Source organism: Nelusetta ayraudi, unplaced genomic scaffold, assembly GCF_046127955.1.
Source record: "Nelusetta ayraudi isolate G7.1 ecotype Tasmania unplaced genomic scaffold, CSIRO-AGI_Nayr_v1 ptg000106l, whole genome shotgun sequence".
NCBI classification, from domain to species: Eukaryota; Metazoa; Chordata; class Actinopteri; order Tetraodontiformes; family Monacanthidae; genus Nelusetta; species Nelusetta ayraudi.
Genome location: NW_027466156.1, coordinates 1,845,584 through 1,862,500, shown reverse-complemented (window position 1 = coordinate 1,862,500; position 16,917 = coordinate 1,845,584). Strand labels below are relative to the sequence as shown.

The 16,917-nt window shown below is 43.8% G+C and overlaps 1 protein-coding gene across 4 annotated transcripts; it reads left to right on the top strand.

Annotated features, from left to right (window-relative positions):
• Nucleotides 1-3,874: 3,874 nt before the first annotated feature.
• sh3yl1 (SH3 and SYLF domain containing 1) lies at nucleotides 3,875-16,823 on the top strand. Of its 4 annotated transcripts, XM_076048560.1 has the most exons (12): nucleotides 3,877-4,101; nucleotides 4,835-5,043; nucleotides 6,629-6,739; nucleotides 10,338-10,451; nucleotides 11,404-11,468; nucleotides 11,824-11,936; nucleotides 12,509-12,637; nucleotides 12,725-12,869; nucleotides 13,877-13,958; nucleotides 14,063-14,128; nucleotides 15,958-15,990; nucleotides 16,060-16,823. In XM_076048560.1, exons 4-12 carry the CDS (start codon nucleotides 10,439-10,441, stop codon nucleotides 16,266-16,268), a joined length of 855 nt encoding a protein of 284 aa, XP_075904675.1. In that variant the 5' UTR covers nucleotides 3,877-4,101; nucleotides 4,835-5,043; nucleotides 6,629-6,739; nucleotides 10,338-10,438; the 3' UTR covers nucleotides 16,269-16,823. The 4 variants fall into 4 exon arrangements, with proteins under 4 accessions (XP_075904676.1, XP_075904675.1, XP_075904673.1 ...); XM_076048558.1 differs by lacking the exon at nucleotides 4,835-5,043 and having other exon boundaries at nucleotides 3,878-4,101; XM_076048561.1 differs by lacking the exons at nucleotides 4,835-5,043; nucleotides 6,629-6,739 and having other exon boundaries at nucleotides 3,875-4,101.
• Nucleotides 16,824-16,917: the final 94 nt, after the last annotated feature.

Below are 16,917 nucleotides of genomic sequence, written 5' to 3'. Positions count from 1 at the left end.
GGACTTGAACTGCAGGTGTTTTTGGTGCGGCAGCAGCAGCAGCAGCAGGAGGAGGAGTGACTAAGAGTAATGGCAGGTAATGACTAACCTGCACCTGAACACCTGCCAAATCTGCCATCTACTTTCCACACATACACACACACACACGCATGCACGCACGCACAGACATAGCCAAACTATTTGTGCGCACACTTCAAACAAACACATTCCTCCGCCAGATTTCACTCAAGCACAAGAAGGCCAGCTTTCGTCCCGGGGCCTGTCCTTTTGATTGACAGCTGGTGGGTGTGGCAGGACAACAGCAACTGCTAACCTCGTGGTTTCCTTGTGTGTGTGTGTATTTTTGTTTCTCCTGATCCGTCTCTGCCAAAAAGGGAGACGAGTGACGAAAGTTGCATTTGTTGTTCTGAGAAACAAAAAAACAAATATCCATGCTCCAAGCAGTGGAATGACTTCCAGGTTTTCCCAGGTTTCCCAGGCAGGGAACGGCGGGAGGCCATGACACAAACAAGTGCTGAAACAGATGTGGACAATGCCGTCGATTGGCGGTTTGAAGAGGGAGGCGACTCTCCCAGTGAGGGTTGGAAAACTGTGTAGGAGCAGCAAGAGGAGGTGAGGTGGAGGAAGAGGAGGAGGAGGAGGTGCAGAGGAGTAGGGGGGAAGGAGCAAGATCGCGACTGGCAAGCGACACAAACATCCAACAGCAGCAGTAGGGAGGCCTGGAGCTGTTCACGTAGGCTGGGTGGCCAGGACACACACACACACACACACACACACACACACACACACACACACACACACACACACACGCACACACACACACACACACACTTCATGATGGAAAGACATTAGGGAGACAAATAGCCCCTGCGGGACCCTTGTTTATCCAGCAGGGCTATTTAAAGAGCAAAAGGGGACGACGGATTAATCCAAGTGACGAGGGAGGAGAATGGTGAGGAGAGAGGGAAAGGAGGCGGGATGGAGGGATAATGAGGTGAGACGGAGGGAAGGATAGAAGGATGATTGACATTCCCCCCATCTTGTGAGACCTCTTTTTTTTCCCCAACTCCTACTCGCATTGCTTTTATTTGGGTTAATAAATTCAGCGCCCCCCGGAGGCTCAAAGACGTCGGCCGGTGTCAAGCGATATTTCACTCAGGAGCCTTGTTACGACGCCGCTAAGTGGAAACAGCTTCCAGCTTTCATCTTCTCCTCTGTCTTAATCCACAAGGCCGCCCGGCACCGACCCGGCTGTCCATCACTCAGCAGGCCGACACCCCTAACCTTACACTGACACTGGATGAGGATTGTGGCAGGTGGCCTCTCCATCACCGCCGATGAATCAGCACGCGTGTGTGTGTGTGTGTGTGTGTGCGTGTGTGTGTTTGCCAGCATCCCTGACATGAGGCCCGCAGCTGGCGGACAGGTTGCTGGCAAACGTTCATCCTGCTTAATTGCGGAGAGACTCAGGGGAGCAAAGGAAAAACAATTATGACTGCCCCCTGGTGGTCAGCCACTCCACGTTCACGACGGTTCTCATCAGCTTGGCTTTTAGTTGCCTTAATTCATTCTGTAGAATAAAAAGGAAGAGACACTGAAATGTTTTGATTGACAGCTGAGCCAGACTGGTGATTGAAAGGTGCTGTATAAATAAGGTTTGATTTGATTTGATTTGATTTGATTTGATTTGATTTGATTTGATTTGATTTGGATGAGGCAGGATTGAAGGTGGGCAAAGAACATACAAGCTCTGTATGTAAATCATAATACCATACATAATAGGATAAATATTGATGATTATTCAGCCGTACTGCAGTAAATATAGCTCTACACCTTTGCACCTACATTTAAATCCTATTTAAAATTGCAGAACCTCAGGTATCTTTGTGCTTCTATATTTCAGCCTTACCACAGTCACAAATCATTTGACAAGTCAACACAAATAAATAAATCTTTCTCTCGAAGACCCCCTTTTCCCTTCATTTTATTCACATTTATACATTTTCAAGAAGTTGGCACGACTAAAGCATAAATGAATGAAAAGCTGATTTGTGTGCCCATGTAATGGGCACTAGAGTCTTATTGCAGTCAACCCCCGCCCCACCCCTACCGCACCCGCCTCCCCCGGTGTTGTCCGTGCAAAATTTGTCGTAAACAAATGGAGGGCACTGAGTGGAAGCACGCGGGAGGGTTTTTTGGGATAAGATAAGGGCGCTTCGGGAGGCTGGAGGCAAATCATTGGCGGGAGTCATAAATACCTAGCTGACAACATGGAGCAGTCTGGAGAACATCTTGGCACATGTGTATGCTGACGCCTCCCTCTTAGTTCTTTATTTTATTTTATCTTTTTTTTTTCCATTGTTTTTTTCTTTTTTCCTCAAAAGTTCATCACAGAATCCAGAGTGTGCGATAACGCAAAAAAAATAAATAAAAATATATATAAATAAATAAATGGAACATTAGCCACGGTGGAAAATCAAACACTGTGTTAATGTTTAACTGGAGCTAAAAGGCCCCTCGAGCTCGTGGTACCCAGTCAGCTGGGGACAGAGGGGGTAAAAGCGTGAGGGTGAGGTTGGAGATGTGGAGATGGGATGTTGAGGGGAGGCTTTCATCTGCTCTTTTCTTCATCAGTCGCACCAAAAGACAAGTTTAGTTTTATGGAAATATAGTCCTCCTACTAAGACACATAAAAAACATCTACCAATGACTTGTGTTTACCTCTCCTTGCGTTTATCGTCTCCATCAATGCAGTCCTGGTATAAACTGCGCTCAGCCTCCTGGGTCTCTGTAACGTTGTCTTGGCCAGTTAAAGCAGGGGTGGGCAAACTTGTTGACCAGTGGGCTACAATGGGTTTTAAAAATATTTTGCCCACCCCTGGGTTAAAGCATGATTTCTTTTTTTTTTTTTTAAACATTAAGAGATTTATCCACGCTCGCGCCCCTGCCTGGGCCCCCGACTCCCTCGATGCCCGACCTCTGACCTCCTTGAGGAGAGCTGAGGTATGCGTTATATAAAGAAAAACCTTATACTTCACCTCAACTGTGAGAAAACATGCGACCAAACAAGGGAAGATTTTTTCGGTTGAGGCTCCACTGACTTAGGACATGGGACCACAGCACAGTCACTGTTAGCTCCTGATTAGCCGAAGTATAGCCTGCTTTTTTCATCTGTGCACAAATGCATTTCTGGGCATGCAGATCTTGCTATTAAATTCCACAAATTCAAGCAGTACTTTCAGGGAATTGACAGTTGATTGCAGAGAATGTTGCAGTTTTTTTCTACCATCCATCCTTCTTCAATACCCTCCTGCATTCAGGGTTGCAGGGGTATGTTGGAGCCTCTTCCAGCTGTCATAGGGCGAAGGCAGGCTTACACCCTGGTTTCCCTACTATTTTTTATTTTAAGTTCCACGTTCCCCACCTCTTTTTATTTGCCTTTGGCCCCTCTATCTGAATTTACTGTCTGATTTATTTTTTATTTTTTAACTATGTCTTATGTCGTTTATTTGTATTCCCAATGCCAATTTTGCAGCGCCAAAGCTGTGTAATCACTTTTATGTGTTTTAAAAGTGTTTTAAATAAATATAAAATAACACATTTTAAATTGTATTTAATTTGATTGTTAGAGTGTGGACTAGTTTTCCGCCTTATTACGGGTCGCCTGACAATCCATTTTAGTGAATTGTTTGTTTGTATCTGAAATTGTCCGACATAAAGTTTACAAAAAAAAAAAAAAAACAAGGGACAAAAAAAACAAAACTCAGGGACAAAAAAGAGAAAATAAACGCTGACAGTTCCAGAAGGCATGCGCGCGGGTGCACCACTTCCCGTTTCACCTGTTCCTGCGTGACGTCACGGACTCTAGTTTAATCCGCCTGCACCTTCGTGTGTTCGCGTCGGTTCCCCTGCCGTTTGCGTCCGCGTGACCCAGACTGCGGAGAACGTCAGAGAGGGAGGGGCAGGCCACGGGGAGAGAATCAGGTAAGGCGGAAGGGCGCAGAAATTGCAGGAGTATAGAGACACCTGTCTCGCAGGTGAGCGCAGGTCGAGCCGGGGGACCGAAGTGAATAGAAGAAAAAGGAGCGTGAAAGGCGAAAAGTAAGTAGTTTAAAGACGTATTGTTACAACGACTTATTGTTGTTGTCTTGAAGCTTTTAAGGCGACTTCCGGTTTCTGTTGGCCATCCTCTCGAGGTTCCGTTTCCACTGCGTCCGCCTCGAATGACGGCCGAGTTTATTTTTAATATCACTTATCACTAAATTATTTCGCAATGAACATGTGTTTTCAAGTCCAACCATCCTGCAGGTGGTTTCTAAAAGGGATTAGTCATTATTCTTCGTTCGCTATGCAGATGGATGGCATTTTTCCCCTTTCACTCGGTTTTCTCCTCACACATAATAGATGTACTTGCACTGCGAAACATTATTGCCAGTCACGTCATTTTTCACGAGCAAAGTTGGAATTCAAGCCATAATCACAGCTGATTGGGACAGCAGTCGGTGTCTGCTGAAATGGGGTTTATATTTAATGGATTTGTTTTGCATATCTTTCAGTCACTTGATTCCTAAAGACCCATAAACACCTTTGAATTTCCCCCCACAAACAAGCCAGCAGTCTCAATGCTACTATTCCACCTGCGAGTAAAGCCAAGCGCCTTAGCCTAGCACTCTTAATTTCAGCACGCTAGCATCCAGCCAATAGTATAACAACATCCAAATATTTGCCAATCTGCTGCCAGGTTATTCTTTAGCTCAAGCACAAAAAAAGCACTTTTCTTCCCCCAAGAGAAATTCCAAATACCGGGTTAAAAATCAGCCATTCTGGCCTTGAGGCTTCACACCGGAGCGGTCAATCTGCGGCAGAGAGAGAGGGACCGCTCTGCAAAATAACCGCTTCCTGCTGCATCCAGCACATTCCCACCGTGTGACACAAGAGCGCAGCCTCCACATCCCGCCATCAGCTGAGCCGAGCCACGTGTGCCATACAAAAGTCTGCTGCAGCTCAACAACCCCCTGCCTGAACTCCACTGGTAGCGTAGAGGTCAGCAGGCATGAATTAAAATCAAATTACATTGAATAAAAAGAGAAACCAACAAGATTACCTAGTCACAAAGCAAAAGCTTCCTAATGGCGCCGATGATGGCATTAACAAATCATCAGTTGCCAGCGGCGATGTAGTCTAACTACATCTTGTCCGTAGCCACTGCTGTGCTTTAATGTAATGTAGTGCTTAATGCTGTTCAGTTCTGCATCCACACTAATATAAACCAGTCCAGATCAGGCATGGGAAAACTACGGCCTGGGGGCCATGTATGACCTGTTAAGCTTTTTAATCGGGCCCTGCAAACTTGAAAAAATAATATTAATCGTATTAAGTCATAAAATAGGTGTATTTCATCCATTTTGTCAGTGTTTTAAGAATCATTTCAATATAGAGCTTAATACCGTGAGGCTTCAAAGATACCCGAAGACGGGTTTCTCTGAAAACTGTAAAAATCTTTGTCGTTTTGGCCTTGCACTTACACGAAGTCTGCGTTTTCATTGAAAAAGGGGCCGTACATTTTCATAAACGCTCTCCAGGATCTGAAAGTCCAAAAACAGTCATGTCATAGGCCCACCCTTATCAGTACTGCAGCCTTTTCAGTCGTTTCCGAAAATGGTCGGTTTCAAAAAATGCCTTCTTGGTGTAATCTGGGCCGCAGTTCAGTTAAGGTTAACTATTAATAGAATGTTTCAAATGCAGAGAAACAATTCCTCCCCAAGGTAGTCAATAAAGTTAGGTTTCTTTTTTGACTATTACTTAAACGTCACCTTGGAAGCCTCACTCGTTCATTCGAGTGGCGAGCACTTGTTTTTGCTCCCTGGGACCAAAAACAAACAACCGAAAAAAAAGTACGGTGTGCAACAGGCGGCACTTTTCATGCACCATTAAACGAGTTATTCGCCTGGATGGTCCTATTTCCTGGCACACCAAATGGGCTACTGAGTCATTTCTAAATTTGACCCGGAGACATTTTTTTTCTTTTTTTTTTTTCATAACACCGCTCTCCGAGAAAACATACAAATGGCAAAAACTGATTTTCACTAACAGGGGGCCAATGTGTCATGTGTTTTCTCAAAATAGACCCCGGATGCCTGTTACCCCATTTCGCTCAATGCTTTCAAGGTTCATCGTCCAAGTAGGATTAGCGGAAACCAGAGATTTACCGCATAACAAGATAGCGAATCGCTACTGTATTCCAAATACCCCTTGCATTGCTCGATGAAGTCGCCCAGTGTCGACTCGGCCGTGACCAAATTTTCGCATCTTCCTGGAGGCGACAGATAACAATAGTTCATCTGCATTCACTAATGCTGTTGTATAGCCGTTGCATGATAAGTACGCATTTCCTTGTGGCTTACAGCTCGGGGGTATGTAGGGACGGGTGGTTTCCTTGATCCTTGATCAAGCTAAATTTTATATGCGCTCATGCAAATACTGTGATGAACACCATTAGTCAATTGTGATGAAGCACGGACAATAAACAGTACAGTAGTAAGTAGTAGTAAGTAGTAAGTAGTAAGTATAGCCTTTATTTTCCAGTAAGCAACAAATTGTCCATTCCTCTGTGTGCGTGTGTTGGCAGTGAGCAACCCCATTCCATCCAACCTAAAGTCGGAGGCCAAGAAGGCGGCCAAGATCCTGAGAGACTTCACGGAGATCTCCAACCGCAACGGACCGGACAAACTCATCCCTGGTACTAAAAACCAATGAAGGGGCTTTGTTTATAGTTGACTACAGGAGTCGGGGAGGGATGGGAGGTTTTTTGGGGTTTTTGTTGTTAAAAAAAAAAAAGGGAGTTAACCCCCCCACCCCTCCATGGAGTGTGAAAAAGGAAATGAAAAAAATGTAATGCCACCAACACCTTTAAAAAGACCTCTGCTCATCTTCTCATGACTTTATTTCCCCCCTCAGTCATCTGACAGCCCAGACTTCTCAGATATTTGGAAGGCAATAATTGCCATAAAAAGCCGCTCCGAGGCATTTGTTTCTGTTATTACGGTTGCGTTTGTTGTAGGGATGTTAACAATTAATCGATTAATCGTCGATTAAGAAATTAATCAATTAAATGAAATTAATGGAAAAACAGTTTTTTTTTTTTTGTTTTTTTTTTTTTGCTAAACGGCATGTTGTCTCCAATAGAGGGCGCCATACAGTTCGACGAGTTTGCTACGGTACCATCTGCATAACTTGCAACCAGAGAGCATCACCCTGAGGATTTGCGGCATGATCGAGAAAATTATCAATAGAAGCCGGCATTTTCACTGAAACCGCACAGGCCAAAACCACACAAACCGATCTTTTTTGGATACGTTGATGTCACAGCTGTAAACCCCTCCCCCGCCCTGCAATCTGAGTGGCCGTGAGGTGCGGACGACCACTCACCACAACAACCACCACCTAAGGCAACGGACTAGTTACTGCGACTAATGATCAGCCTGCAGTCTTCCCATTAACTCTCTACTACAACAAACCGCAAACAATAGTGAACAATAACACACGGTGCTCGTGGATCGATCGTGCATTGTGTGCAAAGTCAAACTAAACACATCGAAAGTGATTTGCAAACCTCCTGTTTTACTTTTTATTGATTTTCTTTTGGGTCGCCGGACTGGGATATTGAGGCAGGAAACCTAGATGACAAAAAAATGAGCGAACTTTTACTGGCACGACTCCCAGTCAACCTTAACATGTGCCTTTTAAGGCTTTGTGTTCTAAAGTAACTCGAAGCAGAAGTACAACTGTCGTTTATCCACACCTCTTCATGAGCGATCTTTCTTTCTGTTCTCTGTGGTGCTAATGTTTTTAACAAGCTCCTGCTTCTTTAAACATGTCTCGCTTCAGGTGTTCTTCTTCCTCCTTCAAGGAGTAAACTTGTGGCGCCGCACCAGGCCTGGCTTAGGTACTACATTGTTTTCAATCGTTTCGTGCGTCTCCATGTAAACGGTAACATTTTTGAAGACGGCTTTGTGTAAACAGCTTTCCTTTTTTTCAACAGTGTTTTACATGCAATAGTGTATTGGAGTACAGCCGTTAAAAGTGTGCAATTATTTTTATGTATTTGATTTTTTGAGTGGAATTTATTTTGGTAAACCATGTAAATGCCAGTATCTATACCATATACCAACTGGTACTATAAAACATTCATTGGGGAATATAACATGCATTTTTCACTCACTGAACATCACACAGGGACAACATGAAGCTACTGCGAGTTTTAGTAATGTTTATATCGGGCAGTTTATGCTACTGTGACTTAAGTAGATGTAACAGTGTAGTGGCAGGAAAGGGCAATTCACCTGTAGATACTGTGTTGGTCATAATATACCGAGAACAAGTTACTTTTAAACAACTTTAAAAAAAGAAAAAAAAAGTTGAAATGTGACCCATTAGAAGCCAACTTAAAGTCAGAGGATAAATGTTTAGGGTGTTTTACTGTTCTCTAATGTAAACATTGGCCACATTGGATCCTCAACATTATTTAAGGGTTAAATCATGTTTTCCTTACACATTTTTCAGTGTGAAATTTAGGTTCTCATGTTGCGATCGTCGGAGAGGTTTCTGGGGGGTTTCCCTTTAGCGTTGGACATTTAGAGGCTCATCATCAGCTGTTGCCATCATCAATTTATTTATTTTTAATTGCAACTATTTAGGGCTGCAAGGATTAATCGACGTAATCGATTACGTTGACAACATAAATTCGTTGACGCAAAAATTGAATCGTCGACGCGTCGTGTTATTGTTATTGTAAATTGCTGAACAAGCAGTGCAGCACTGAGCGCTGACGGTGGTGTTGCTTGTTGTTTAAATCCTGCAAAAAAACAGAGAAGAAGAACGGCTTCTTCTCTGAAAAGGCTCGAAAACTCAGCCCCAAAGTTTAGAAAGTTTAGGAATGTTTCATTGAAAATGAAGCAGCAAAGCACGTTAGGTGCTAACTCTGTGAATCTCACCTAGCATTCCAGGGTACTAGAATACTAGCGTTTATACTGTATTGGAACACTTTCACTTATCACTTATCAACTGTGTTATTTAGCGCATATTCATTTGGTTTCATTCGATTTAAGTTGTAAGAAATTTGTTTTCAGTATTTAACTGTGATAAACATTGCATATAACCTTTAAATCGTGAATGAATATGCCTATGATATTTTACTTTGAAAAATATAGCAATTATGTCACAGATAAATGCTTTGTGTGTAATTATTTTTATATATTTGTTTAAAAACATATGCTGTCCGCATACAACAGCAAAACACAAGTGTGAAGATTTAAGCAAGTTATGTTAAATAGAAATCCAAAATAGGTGGTGAAATTAAAGAAGATAATCGTGACTAATCGAACTAATAGACTAATCGAAAAAATAATCAATAGATTAGTCAACAGCAAAAATAAGCGTTAGTTGCAGCCCTACAACTATTGTGCAGATTGCAAAGAAACGTCTGGTCTATTTTGGGCACGAGCCGGGAGTGATTTGCATCAAGCTGGACAGGAAGTCACTCAAAGAAGCACAAGAGAATCTGGTTAATTTTCAAAATAAAATACCGCGATTGACAAATGCGAGCATATTTGTGTGCGTTATACTTGTCAGTATCAGCGTCACACTGCGAGAGGGAAGAAACAAACACACACGTGCACACACAAGTGATGAAGGGGCACACAGTGAAATGGCCAACCTCGCATGCAAATAAGAAGGAATTGTTTTATGTGTAAACCTTAATGGCTAGGAGTAATGGCTTGAGAATACCTCAAGATTTCAGGGGTTTTTGTAGAGTATCTGGACAGTTTAAGTATGTTATCCTTTTGGAACGTTCCAGTGAAGATAAAAATAGAATATTTCCACGAAGGAATTATTAATGTCCTCCCCAATTTTTTCGTAGACTACAAGAAGCACAATAAATATCTTGTTAAGTTGCATATACGGTGAAAAAAAAAATTGCATTTGATTTGCGATTAATCGTGACTTAACTCAGGACACTATTGCGATGAAATTTTTGAATCGACTGACAGCCCTAATAGAAATTTAATCGCTTGCTTGAATATCTTGAAGAACAGCAACAAGGTTTCATACCAAAGCGGTCATTAAAGTAATCAGACCCTCAGTTCTTCATCTTTGACCTGTGATAAGAACCAACAGAGGTCTGCTTTTTTTTTTTTTTTTTTTTTTTACAACAGACGTATTGGCGCTGAACGTCGACCCACCAATTTTAATGTAATGCACCTTTTGTTTTCTCATTTTGTGTGTGTGTGTGTGTCTGTGTGTGTGCGTGCGTGTGTGTGTATGTGTCTGTGTTGCAGCTCATGTGATTGCCAAGGCCGAGGGCCTGGCCATCATCTCCGTCATTAAGGCCGGCTTCCTTGTCACAGCCAGAGGGGGCAGCGGTGTCGTGATTGCCAGAATGGCCGACAGACGTAAGACAAAAATCTGAATTTCTTCTTTTTCTTCTTCTTTGGTTTTCACTATCTGATTTGGGGTTTTTTGGGGGGGGGGGGCACTGAATGCTCCTCTTCTTCCTCCTTTGAAGTCAGATGGGAAGCTGTTATTTGTCGGGAGTGGTAAGGATGTTTTTTTGCGTACCCCCGGCTCCAGATAGAGTGGCTCGGAGCCGCCTGCGGCGCGGGCCGCTGCCGAGCAGCATGCAGTCATCTGATGTCTCGCTGATGTTATTTGGCCCTTGCCAGTGATGGGATCTGACATTCCGGTGGCAGATCGCTAGAGATTTCTGTACCGGCCTGCAGGCCCAGTTCCTGACTCTGCGCTTCTGCGCAGGCTTTCTGGTGGTTTCGCGGCAAGTTAGCAGCCGCCAGAAAAATTCACACTTATTTTATTTTTAGCCTCTCCATAGTTTTGAAAGAGGGAACAAAGGCGGAGGAAGAATCCGATGAGGTTGAACGATAGGAGGGGTTTGTCGAGGTCATGATCCCGGTTGGTTCTCTCTGATTGTATAAAGCGCTTTGAGACGCCTTTGGTTGTGATTTAGTGCTGTACAAATAAAAGTTTATTATTATTATTATGATGTCAACTGGACGTGTTTAAATATGTTTTGTCTGGAGGTAGTCGGGACAGAGGTGGGGGAGGTTCCGGTTCCACTGCGTCCGCCCGATTTTCTTTTTAATATCACTTATCACTAAATTATTTCGCAATGAACATGTGTTTTCAAGTCCTTTGGTCAAAGTGTTTTGCCGAAGGCCCCCTGGTGTGCTATCTTCCCAGATTAATAGTAATCACAATGCTTATTTTCTCACCAAACTCATGACCTGTGTGTGTGTGTGTGTGTGTGTGTGTGTGTGTGTGTGTGTGTGTGTGTGTGTGTGTGTGTGTGTGTGTGTGTGTGTGTGTGTGTGTGTGTGTGTGTGTGTTCAGGCTGGTCGGCGCCCTCGGCCATTGGCATTGCTGGTCTGGGAGGAGGCTTCGAGATCGGCGTGGAGGTCTGTGACGATGCGGCCCTCGGTTTATTATAAATTCATTTATTCCCCTTATTTCAAGAACTAGCGGAACTTAGACAAGTCAACAAGTCCAGGGGACGCCGAACTGTGACAAAGCTGTCAGAGTGCGGTGTAGCCGCAAGAATGAGTTTCCCATGGAATCAAGTTTTTTGTTTTTCGATTTTGGAAAAAAGATCGAAACAAAAAAAATGAACAAATATTGATATTTTTTGTTTTCATTTTTTTTTTTGATTTTGCCTCAGTTGTGGAACCCGACGAGGAGAAAAGACCTTTGACCTTTGAACAAGCTCCATGTTTGTTTTGTTTTTTTGTGAGTTTCTTTTCCCGCTGCTTTCAGGTGTCCGACCTGGTGATCATCCTCAACCAGCGACGGGCCATCGAGGCCTTCACCAAAGGTGGGAACCTGACCCTGGGTGGCAACGTCACCGTCGCCGTAGGACCTTTGGGCAGGTGAGCACTTGTGCTATTGCGCCACCGCCACCACCATTTCTAGTTGGGGTAATTTCAGCTTTGGCGTTCTGCACTTCACTGTTTTCAAGACGTGGTGTTTTGGAGGAGGAAGACGAGGAGTTTTGCCCTGCAGTGTCCGTGTCAGAACTGTCGGACAGGTTTTTTTTGGTTTTTTTTATGGAACCCAGTGAGTTGACATTTTAGGAGTGGGCGTGGCTAGGTGTCCCCCTCTAGGGCGATCAAACGCTTTTCCACCTGATTACCAGCAATATCGGCTGTGTTGAGGCAGCGAAACCCCCGTCCGGAATGGAAGCAACGCACGTCACGCCACCGCAGCATCACATGACCTCAGTCAACCTCTGTTTCTGAAATCCAGTGCAGTCTGAGACAGAAATAAAAAACTGTAAGAATGCATACATGAGGAGCTGTGAAGAGAGAAGGCAGTCAGAGGGAGAATCTGACCTTGAGGAATGCCGCAGGATGAGCATCGTAGCTATGACCTTGTGATCCCTACCAGAGATAAAACTGTAAAACTCTGTTCTTTTCTTTTCTTTATCTCGCTCTCCCACCAGGAACGTGGAGGCTGACGTGGCCCTTCGCAGCACGGCCGCTGTCTTCACCTACTGCAGATCCCGGGGCCTGTTTGCAGGCATCTCGCTGGAGGGCTCATACCTAATAGAGCGCAAAGACACCAACAGCAAGTAGGCAGGCATGCACGCTACCTGCCCCTCCCACCTGACCCTACCTGACCTCACCTGACCTCACCTGACCTTGTCTCCTTGCCAAAGGTTCTACTCGCGCAGCATCCGAGCATCGGCCATCCTGAACGGGGACGTTGAGCCGCCGACTGAGTGCGCCAACCTCTACCACGTCCTGGAGGCCTACACCGACGCCTACACGGCCGACTGGACCAGCAAGAACATGCCTGCTAAGGTAAATGTGCTCTATACGTTGAGAGGTTTTCGGCTCACTGACTCTTTCTTCTGCTCCATTTTTCTTGAACGCCATTATAACCCATTTTATGAAATGATGATGTTGAGTGCAAGGAAATCATTCAAGCTGTGCTTCACAACTATGGGAACGTTTTAGTGTTTTAACGGAAACCATTTCCAATGTCTAATTAAAAAGGGTTTGGGAGAATTCCAATTGTGCAAAATTGAAATATGAAATATGTGATTATAACATAAAGCTTTGTTTTAGAATTTTTTTATTTTTATTTTAAAGCATTCAACTTCTGTAACAACAGCCAATTACACACTTGATATTCATTCTCTAAAATCACATTCAATTGGACAATCAAGGCAAACAGCTGTCAAATCTGTCCTGTAACGTGTTTGGCGCATCCTGACTGATTTACTAGTGCATCCTGCGCTGTTCTAGGAGCATTCCAGTGGATTATTTCATGAAGTTTCTTAAGATGCAGTTCAATGCAGAAATGAGTCAGTGACCCCAAACTTTTGAGCGCCAGTGTATGTCAGCTGTAAACCCAGTGAAAGGTGCATCCAGAGGCCAAGTTTTGGGTTTTGTTTTGTTTTGTTTCTTTTTATGAGGTGACAATCTTCAGGGACACTCTATTTAATCTGCAGCAAACACAGCAGTTGGTTTTCTGGTCCGACCCGTTCAACAGCCTTCTCGTAAAGTGTGTGGTGCGCAGGGAGCTGGCAAGACGTGGGCGAGCTGTCAGCCCCAGTCATTCAACTCCTTCTTGCAGCACCCGATTAAAAATGGAAAAGAAGGTTTACGAGCTGCCGGGGAAGTTTACAAGCTGAATAAAAGATAAACTTTCCTGTAGCAAACACACAGACTTCTGCGCCCAAGGATTGTTGGAATTGGATAACATTTCCATGCTTTCTTGGACACGGAATCTAGTCCCGTTCATTCATGTTTGTCTGAGGAATTCTGTTTTTGTTGAACCCCTCTCTCTGTTTCTCTCCGTCCAGCTGTCTTCAGCCCCGTCCAGACCTTCAGCTCTGCCGCAGCACAGGCCAGCAAATGGCTATGACAAGCCACCGGCCGCTGCAGGTGACTTCTCATATAACGTGTATATATATGTACATGTGTATTTTTTTTTTCTCTGCACCCCTCAAAGTGCAAAAGAAATGCGGTTTGTGTTTGCGTGTGTGCAGGTGCAGGAACAGGAAGTAAAAAGTCCCTCTACCCCAGCATCTCCGTTTATAAATCGGAGACCACAGGTAAAAACCAAAAGAAAACTGCAATCCACTTCGAGTTTGTTCCTTCTTGTTCCGGCTTCGTTTTCCATCAAGTGGTCACAGCGTTGAACTGCAGCTATGAAACAGGCCCTTAACGTCCCTCCCGAAAATGTCTCAGTCATTTCTTATCCATTGCTTCCATCTAGTGGTCACAGCGTCGACTTGCAACTATAAAAAAGTAGCAGTAGCAGCAGTGTTGACCAAATGAAGCATTCATTGTTTTTTGTGCAGTGGCGGTTCTAGGGAGGGGCCAACAGGGGCCAGGGCCCCTGTAGCACTGAGTCTCGACCCCACTGTGGCCCCGCCTCCTCCCAATGAAGTAATGATATGGCATTGCACATACTAGTCGGATCCTTTAGTGCAGTGGTTCTCAAACCTTCTCTGTCATGCCCCACCTTGGAGGAAGAATTTTGGGAGTTGCCCCCCCCCCCCCCTCCCACACACACACACACACACACACACACACACACACACACACACACACACACTCACTCCCACTCTCTCTCCCCTGCTCTACCTCGCTCAACCACAATAAAAAGCCTCCCCTTCCTCCCGCCTCTCCGTCTCCCTCTCCTCTCAAACCAATCCTCGCGCGACCAAATTTTTCCCGATGAACCTGCAAGTGGCCTCATGTCTCTAGGACAAATACTGTTTTACCTTTGGCACACCACTTTTTGTGATATAAAAAACCAACATTCTTTTTTTTTTATCATGTACATGATACACACTTTTCTCTTCATTTATGAAATCATTTATTTTGTACAAATAAACAACTTTAGCAAATCACTCTTTGTGACATCAAATCCTGAACATTACTTTTTAAACAAGAATCCTCCTTTCACTTTTCTGCTGTGCAAATAACTTTTTTTTGGCAAACCGCTTTTGTAACATCCACCATCCTGGCTTCCCTGTGAAACAACACAGCTTTATGTTGTGCTCCCATCTCCTCACAAAGTGCAGAGAATAGCTGTAATATATTCATTTTATACATAGAAAACTGTGTATAAAATGAATATATTGCGTTGAAAAGAGATTAATAGTCTCATGTACCAGAGACAACTTTCTCAACTTTCTTTATTGACACATAAAAAAACGTAAACCATAGATTTAAAAACAATTGAGAACATAATTATGGTGAAAATAAATGAGATGATGGCGTTGAGAGCGCCTGAGTGAAGATCCTGAGACTGAGAAACAAGCAGAGTGTAGAAGTGTACAGACTGTAAAATAGCAGTTGCGAACCCAGTGACTACTGGAAACATACCTCAGATCCACCATGACTGACGAGAGATTAAGCAATCTGGGTGAGCTGAGCATTGATTCTAGGAGGGCAAAGACGTTGAGTTTTGAGTAATTTGTTGATCGGTTTGCCAGAGATCACCAAAACCGCAGAATACAGTTGCTGTAATAGTAGGGCAGCCAATATTTGTATATAGTTTTATTATATTTGTGGAAAATTTAAAAAAATAAAATAAAATAAATGTTATATTTGTGTCTTAAATATGACATTTTGGACCAGTCACTTTGATTACAATGGTTAAACACTAGTTTTATGAAAATAAAAATAAATCAAATAAGATTTCAATTTTTTGTCTTTTTTGCCCCGGGCGGAATGTGCCCGTCTGACAAAAAACCATGGCCTCAGTCTGCCGCCTCAGTAAAATTGGTCTAGAACCGCAACTGCTTTTGTGCCAGTCAAAACAACATTTACTTGCATTTTCCGTGACATCTATAAATAACCAATCAAAATGTTCTATTTCCAACTCTACAATAATCAGCATTCAACACTCTTGACTGTTTTCACCTTCCAGGTGCTCATGCAGCCAGGACTCCTCCTTCCTATGGTAAGATAAAATACACTGATGTTGCTTTTGGCTCACTTTTGTAATTGACTCTGTTTCTCCTTCTCCAAGGTGACGGGGCGTCGGTGGGCGGAGCCACGGGGCAGCTGGTCGTCACAGCGGTGCACCCGTTCTCAGGCCAGCAGCCCGGCGACCTGAGCATCGTCCCCGGGGACCGCATCACCGTCACCACCAAGACCGACTCCCAGTACGACTGGTGGGAGGGGCGACTGGAGGACGGCCGGGTGGGCATCTTCCCCGCCAACTTTGTCTCCTACTGACCCCTGCTGGCACCACGACGGCAGACGGTGAAGTGATCACGAGGCGACGACCCCTGTTGAGCTCCTGGTGAATTAATTAATGAAACTGTTTCAAGACTCGGGTGGTTGTTTTTTTCTGTTGGTTGCTAAAATGACAGATTGACCTCTAGATTGTGACATTTATCTGCACATTCCCGTTCAAACCTCTTTTTTGCACATGACTTTTTCTTCCCTAGATCAAGTTTAACAAACTTTTTAATGCAGAGGAACTTGTTAGCTCTAGCTGGTAATCACAATGGCGGCGGTTTGGTATTGTTTACTTTATGTCCTTTCCTGCACAGTTGCTTGTCAAGAGTCAAGACTCTACGGTTGTCAGTGTTACAGCCCATCCAGCTTCACATTTTACAATGTTAAGGTTTCTCCTCTGAGATCTGTGACCTCAGCAGCTAATTATGGATATCTGGGTTATTTTTATTATTATTTCCATTTTCATCAGTGGTGTAGATATGTACGCATTTTGGGGCATTATTTTTTTAATATATAAAAAACTTTGTGAATAAACTAACGTCAACTTAACGTGCCGCTGCTCCTCTTCTCTCCTGCTGGGGGTGCCAGAACTGAAGCAACGACACCTTGCATCTTATGTATCTGCAGTACAAAAAGCTGCTGC

What these genes read in the sequence shown, in the direction of transcription:
- sh3yl1 (XM_076048558.1), top strand. An exon ending in GCAAGAACATGCCTGCTAAG is followed by an intron (nt 12,870 to 13,876) that starts GTAAATGTGCTC and finishes CTCTCCGTCCAG; the next exon opens with CTGTCTTCAGCCCCGTCCAG. An exon ending in CAGGACTCCTCCTTCCTATG is followed by an intron (nt 15,991 to 16,059) that starts GTAAGATAAAAT and finishes TCCTTCTCCAAG; the next exon opens with GTGACGGGGCGTCGGTGGGC.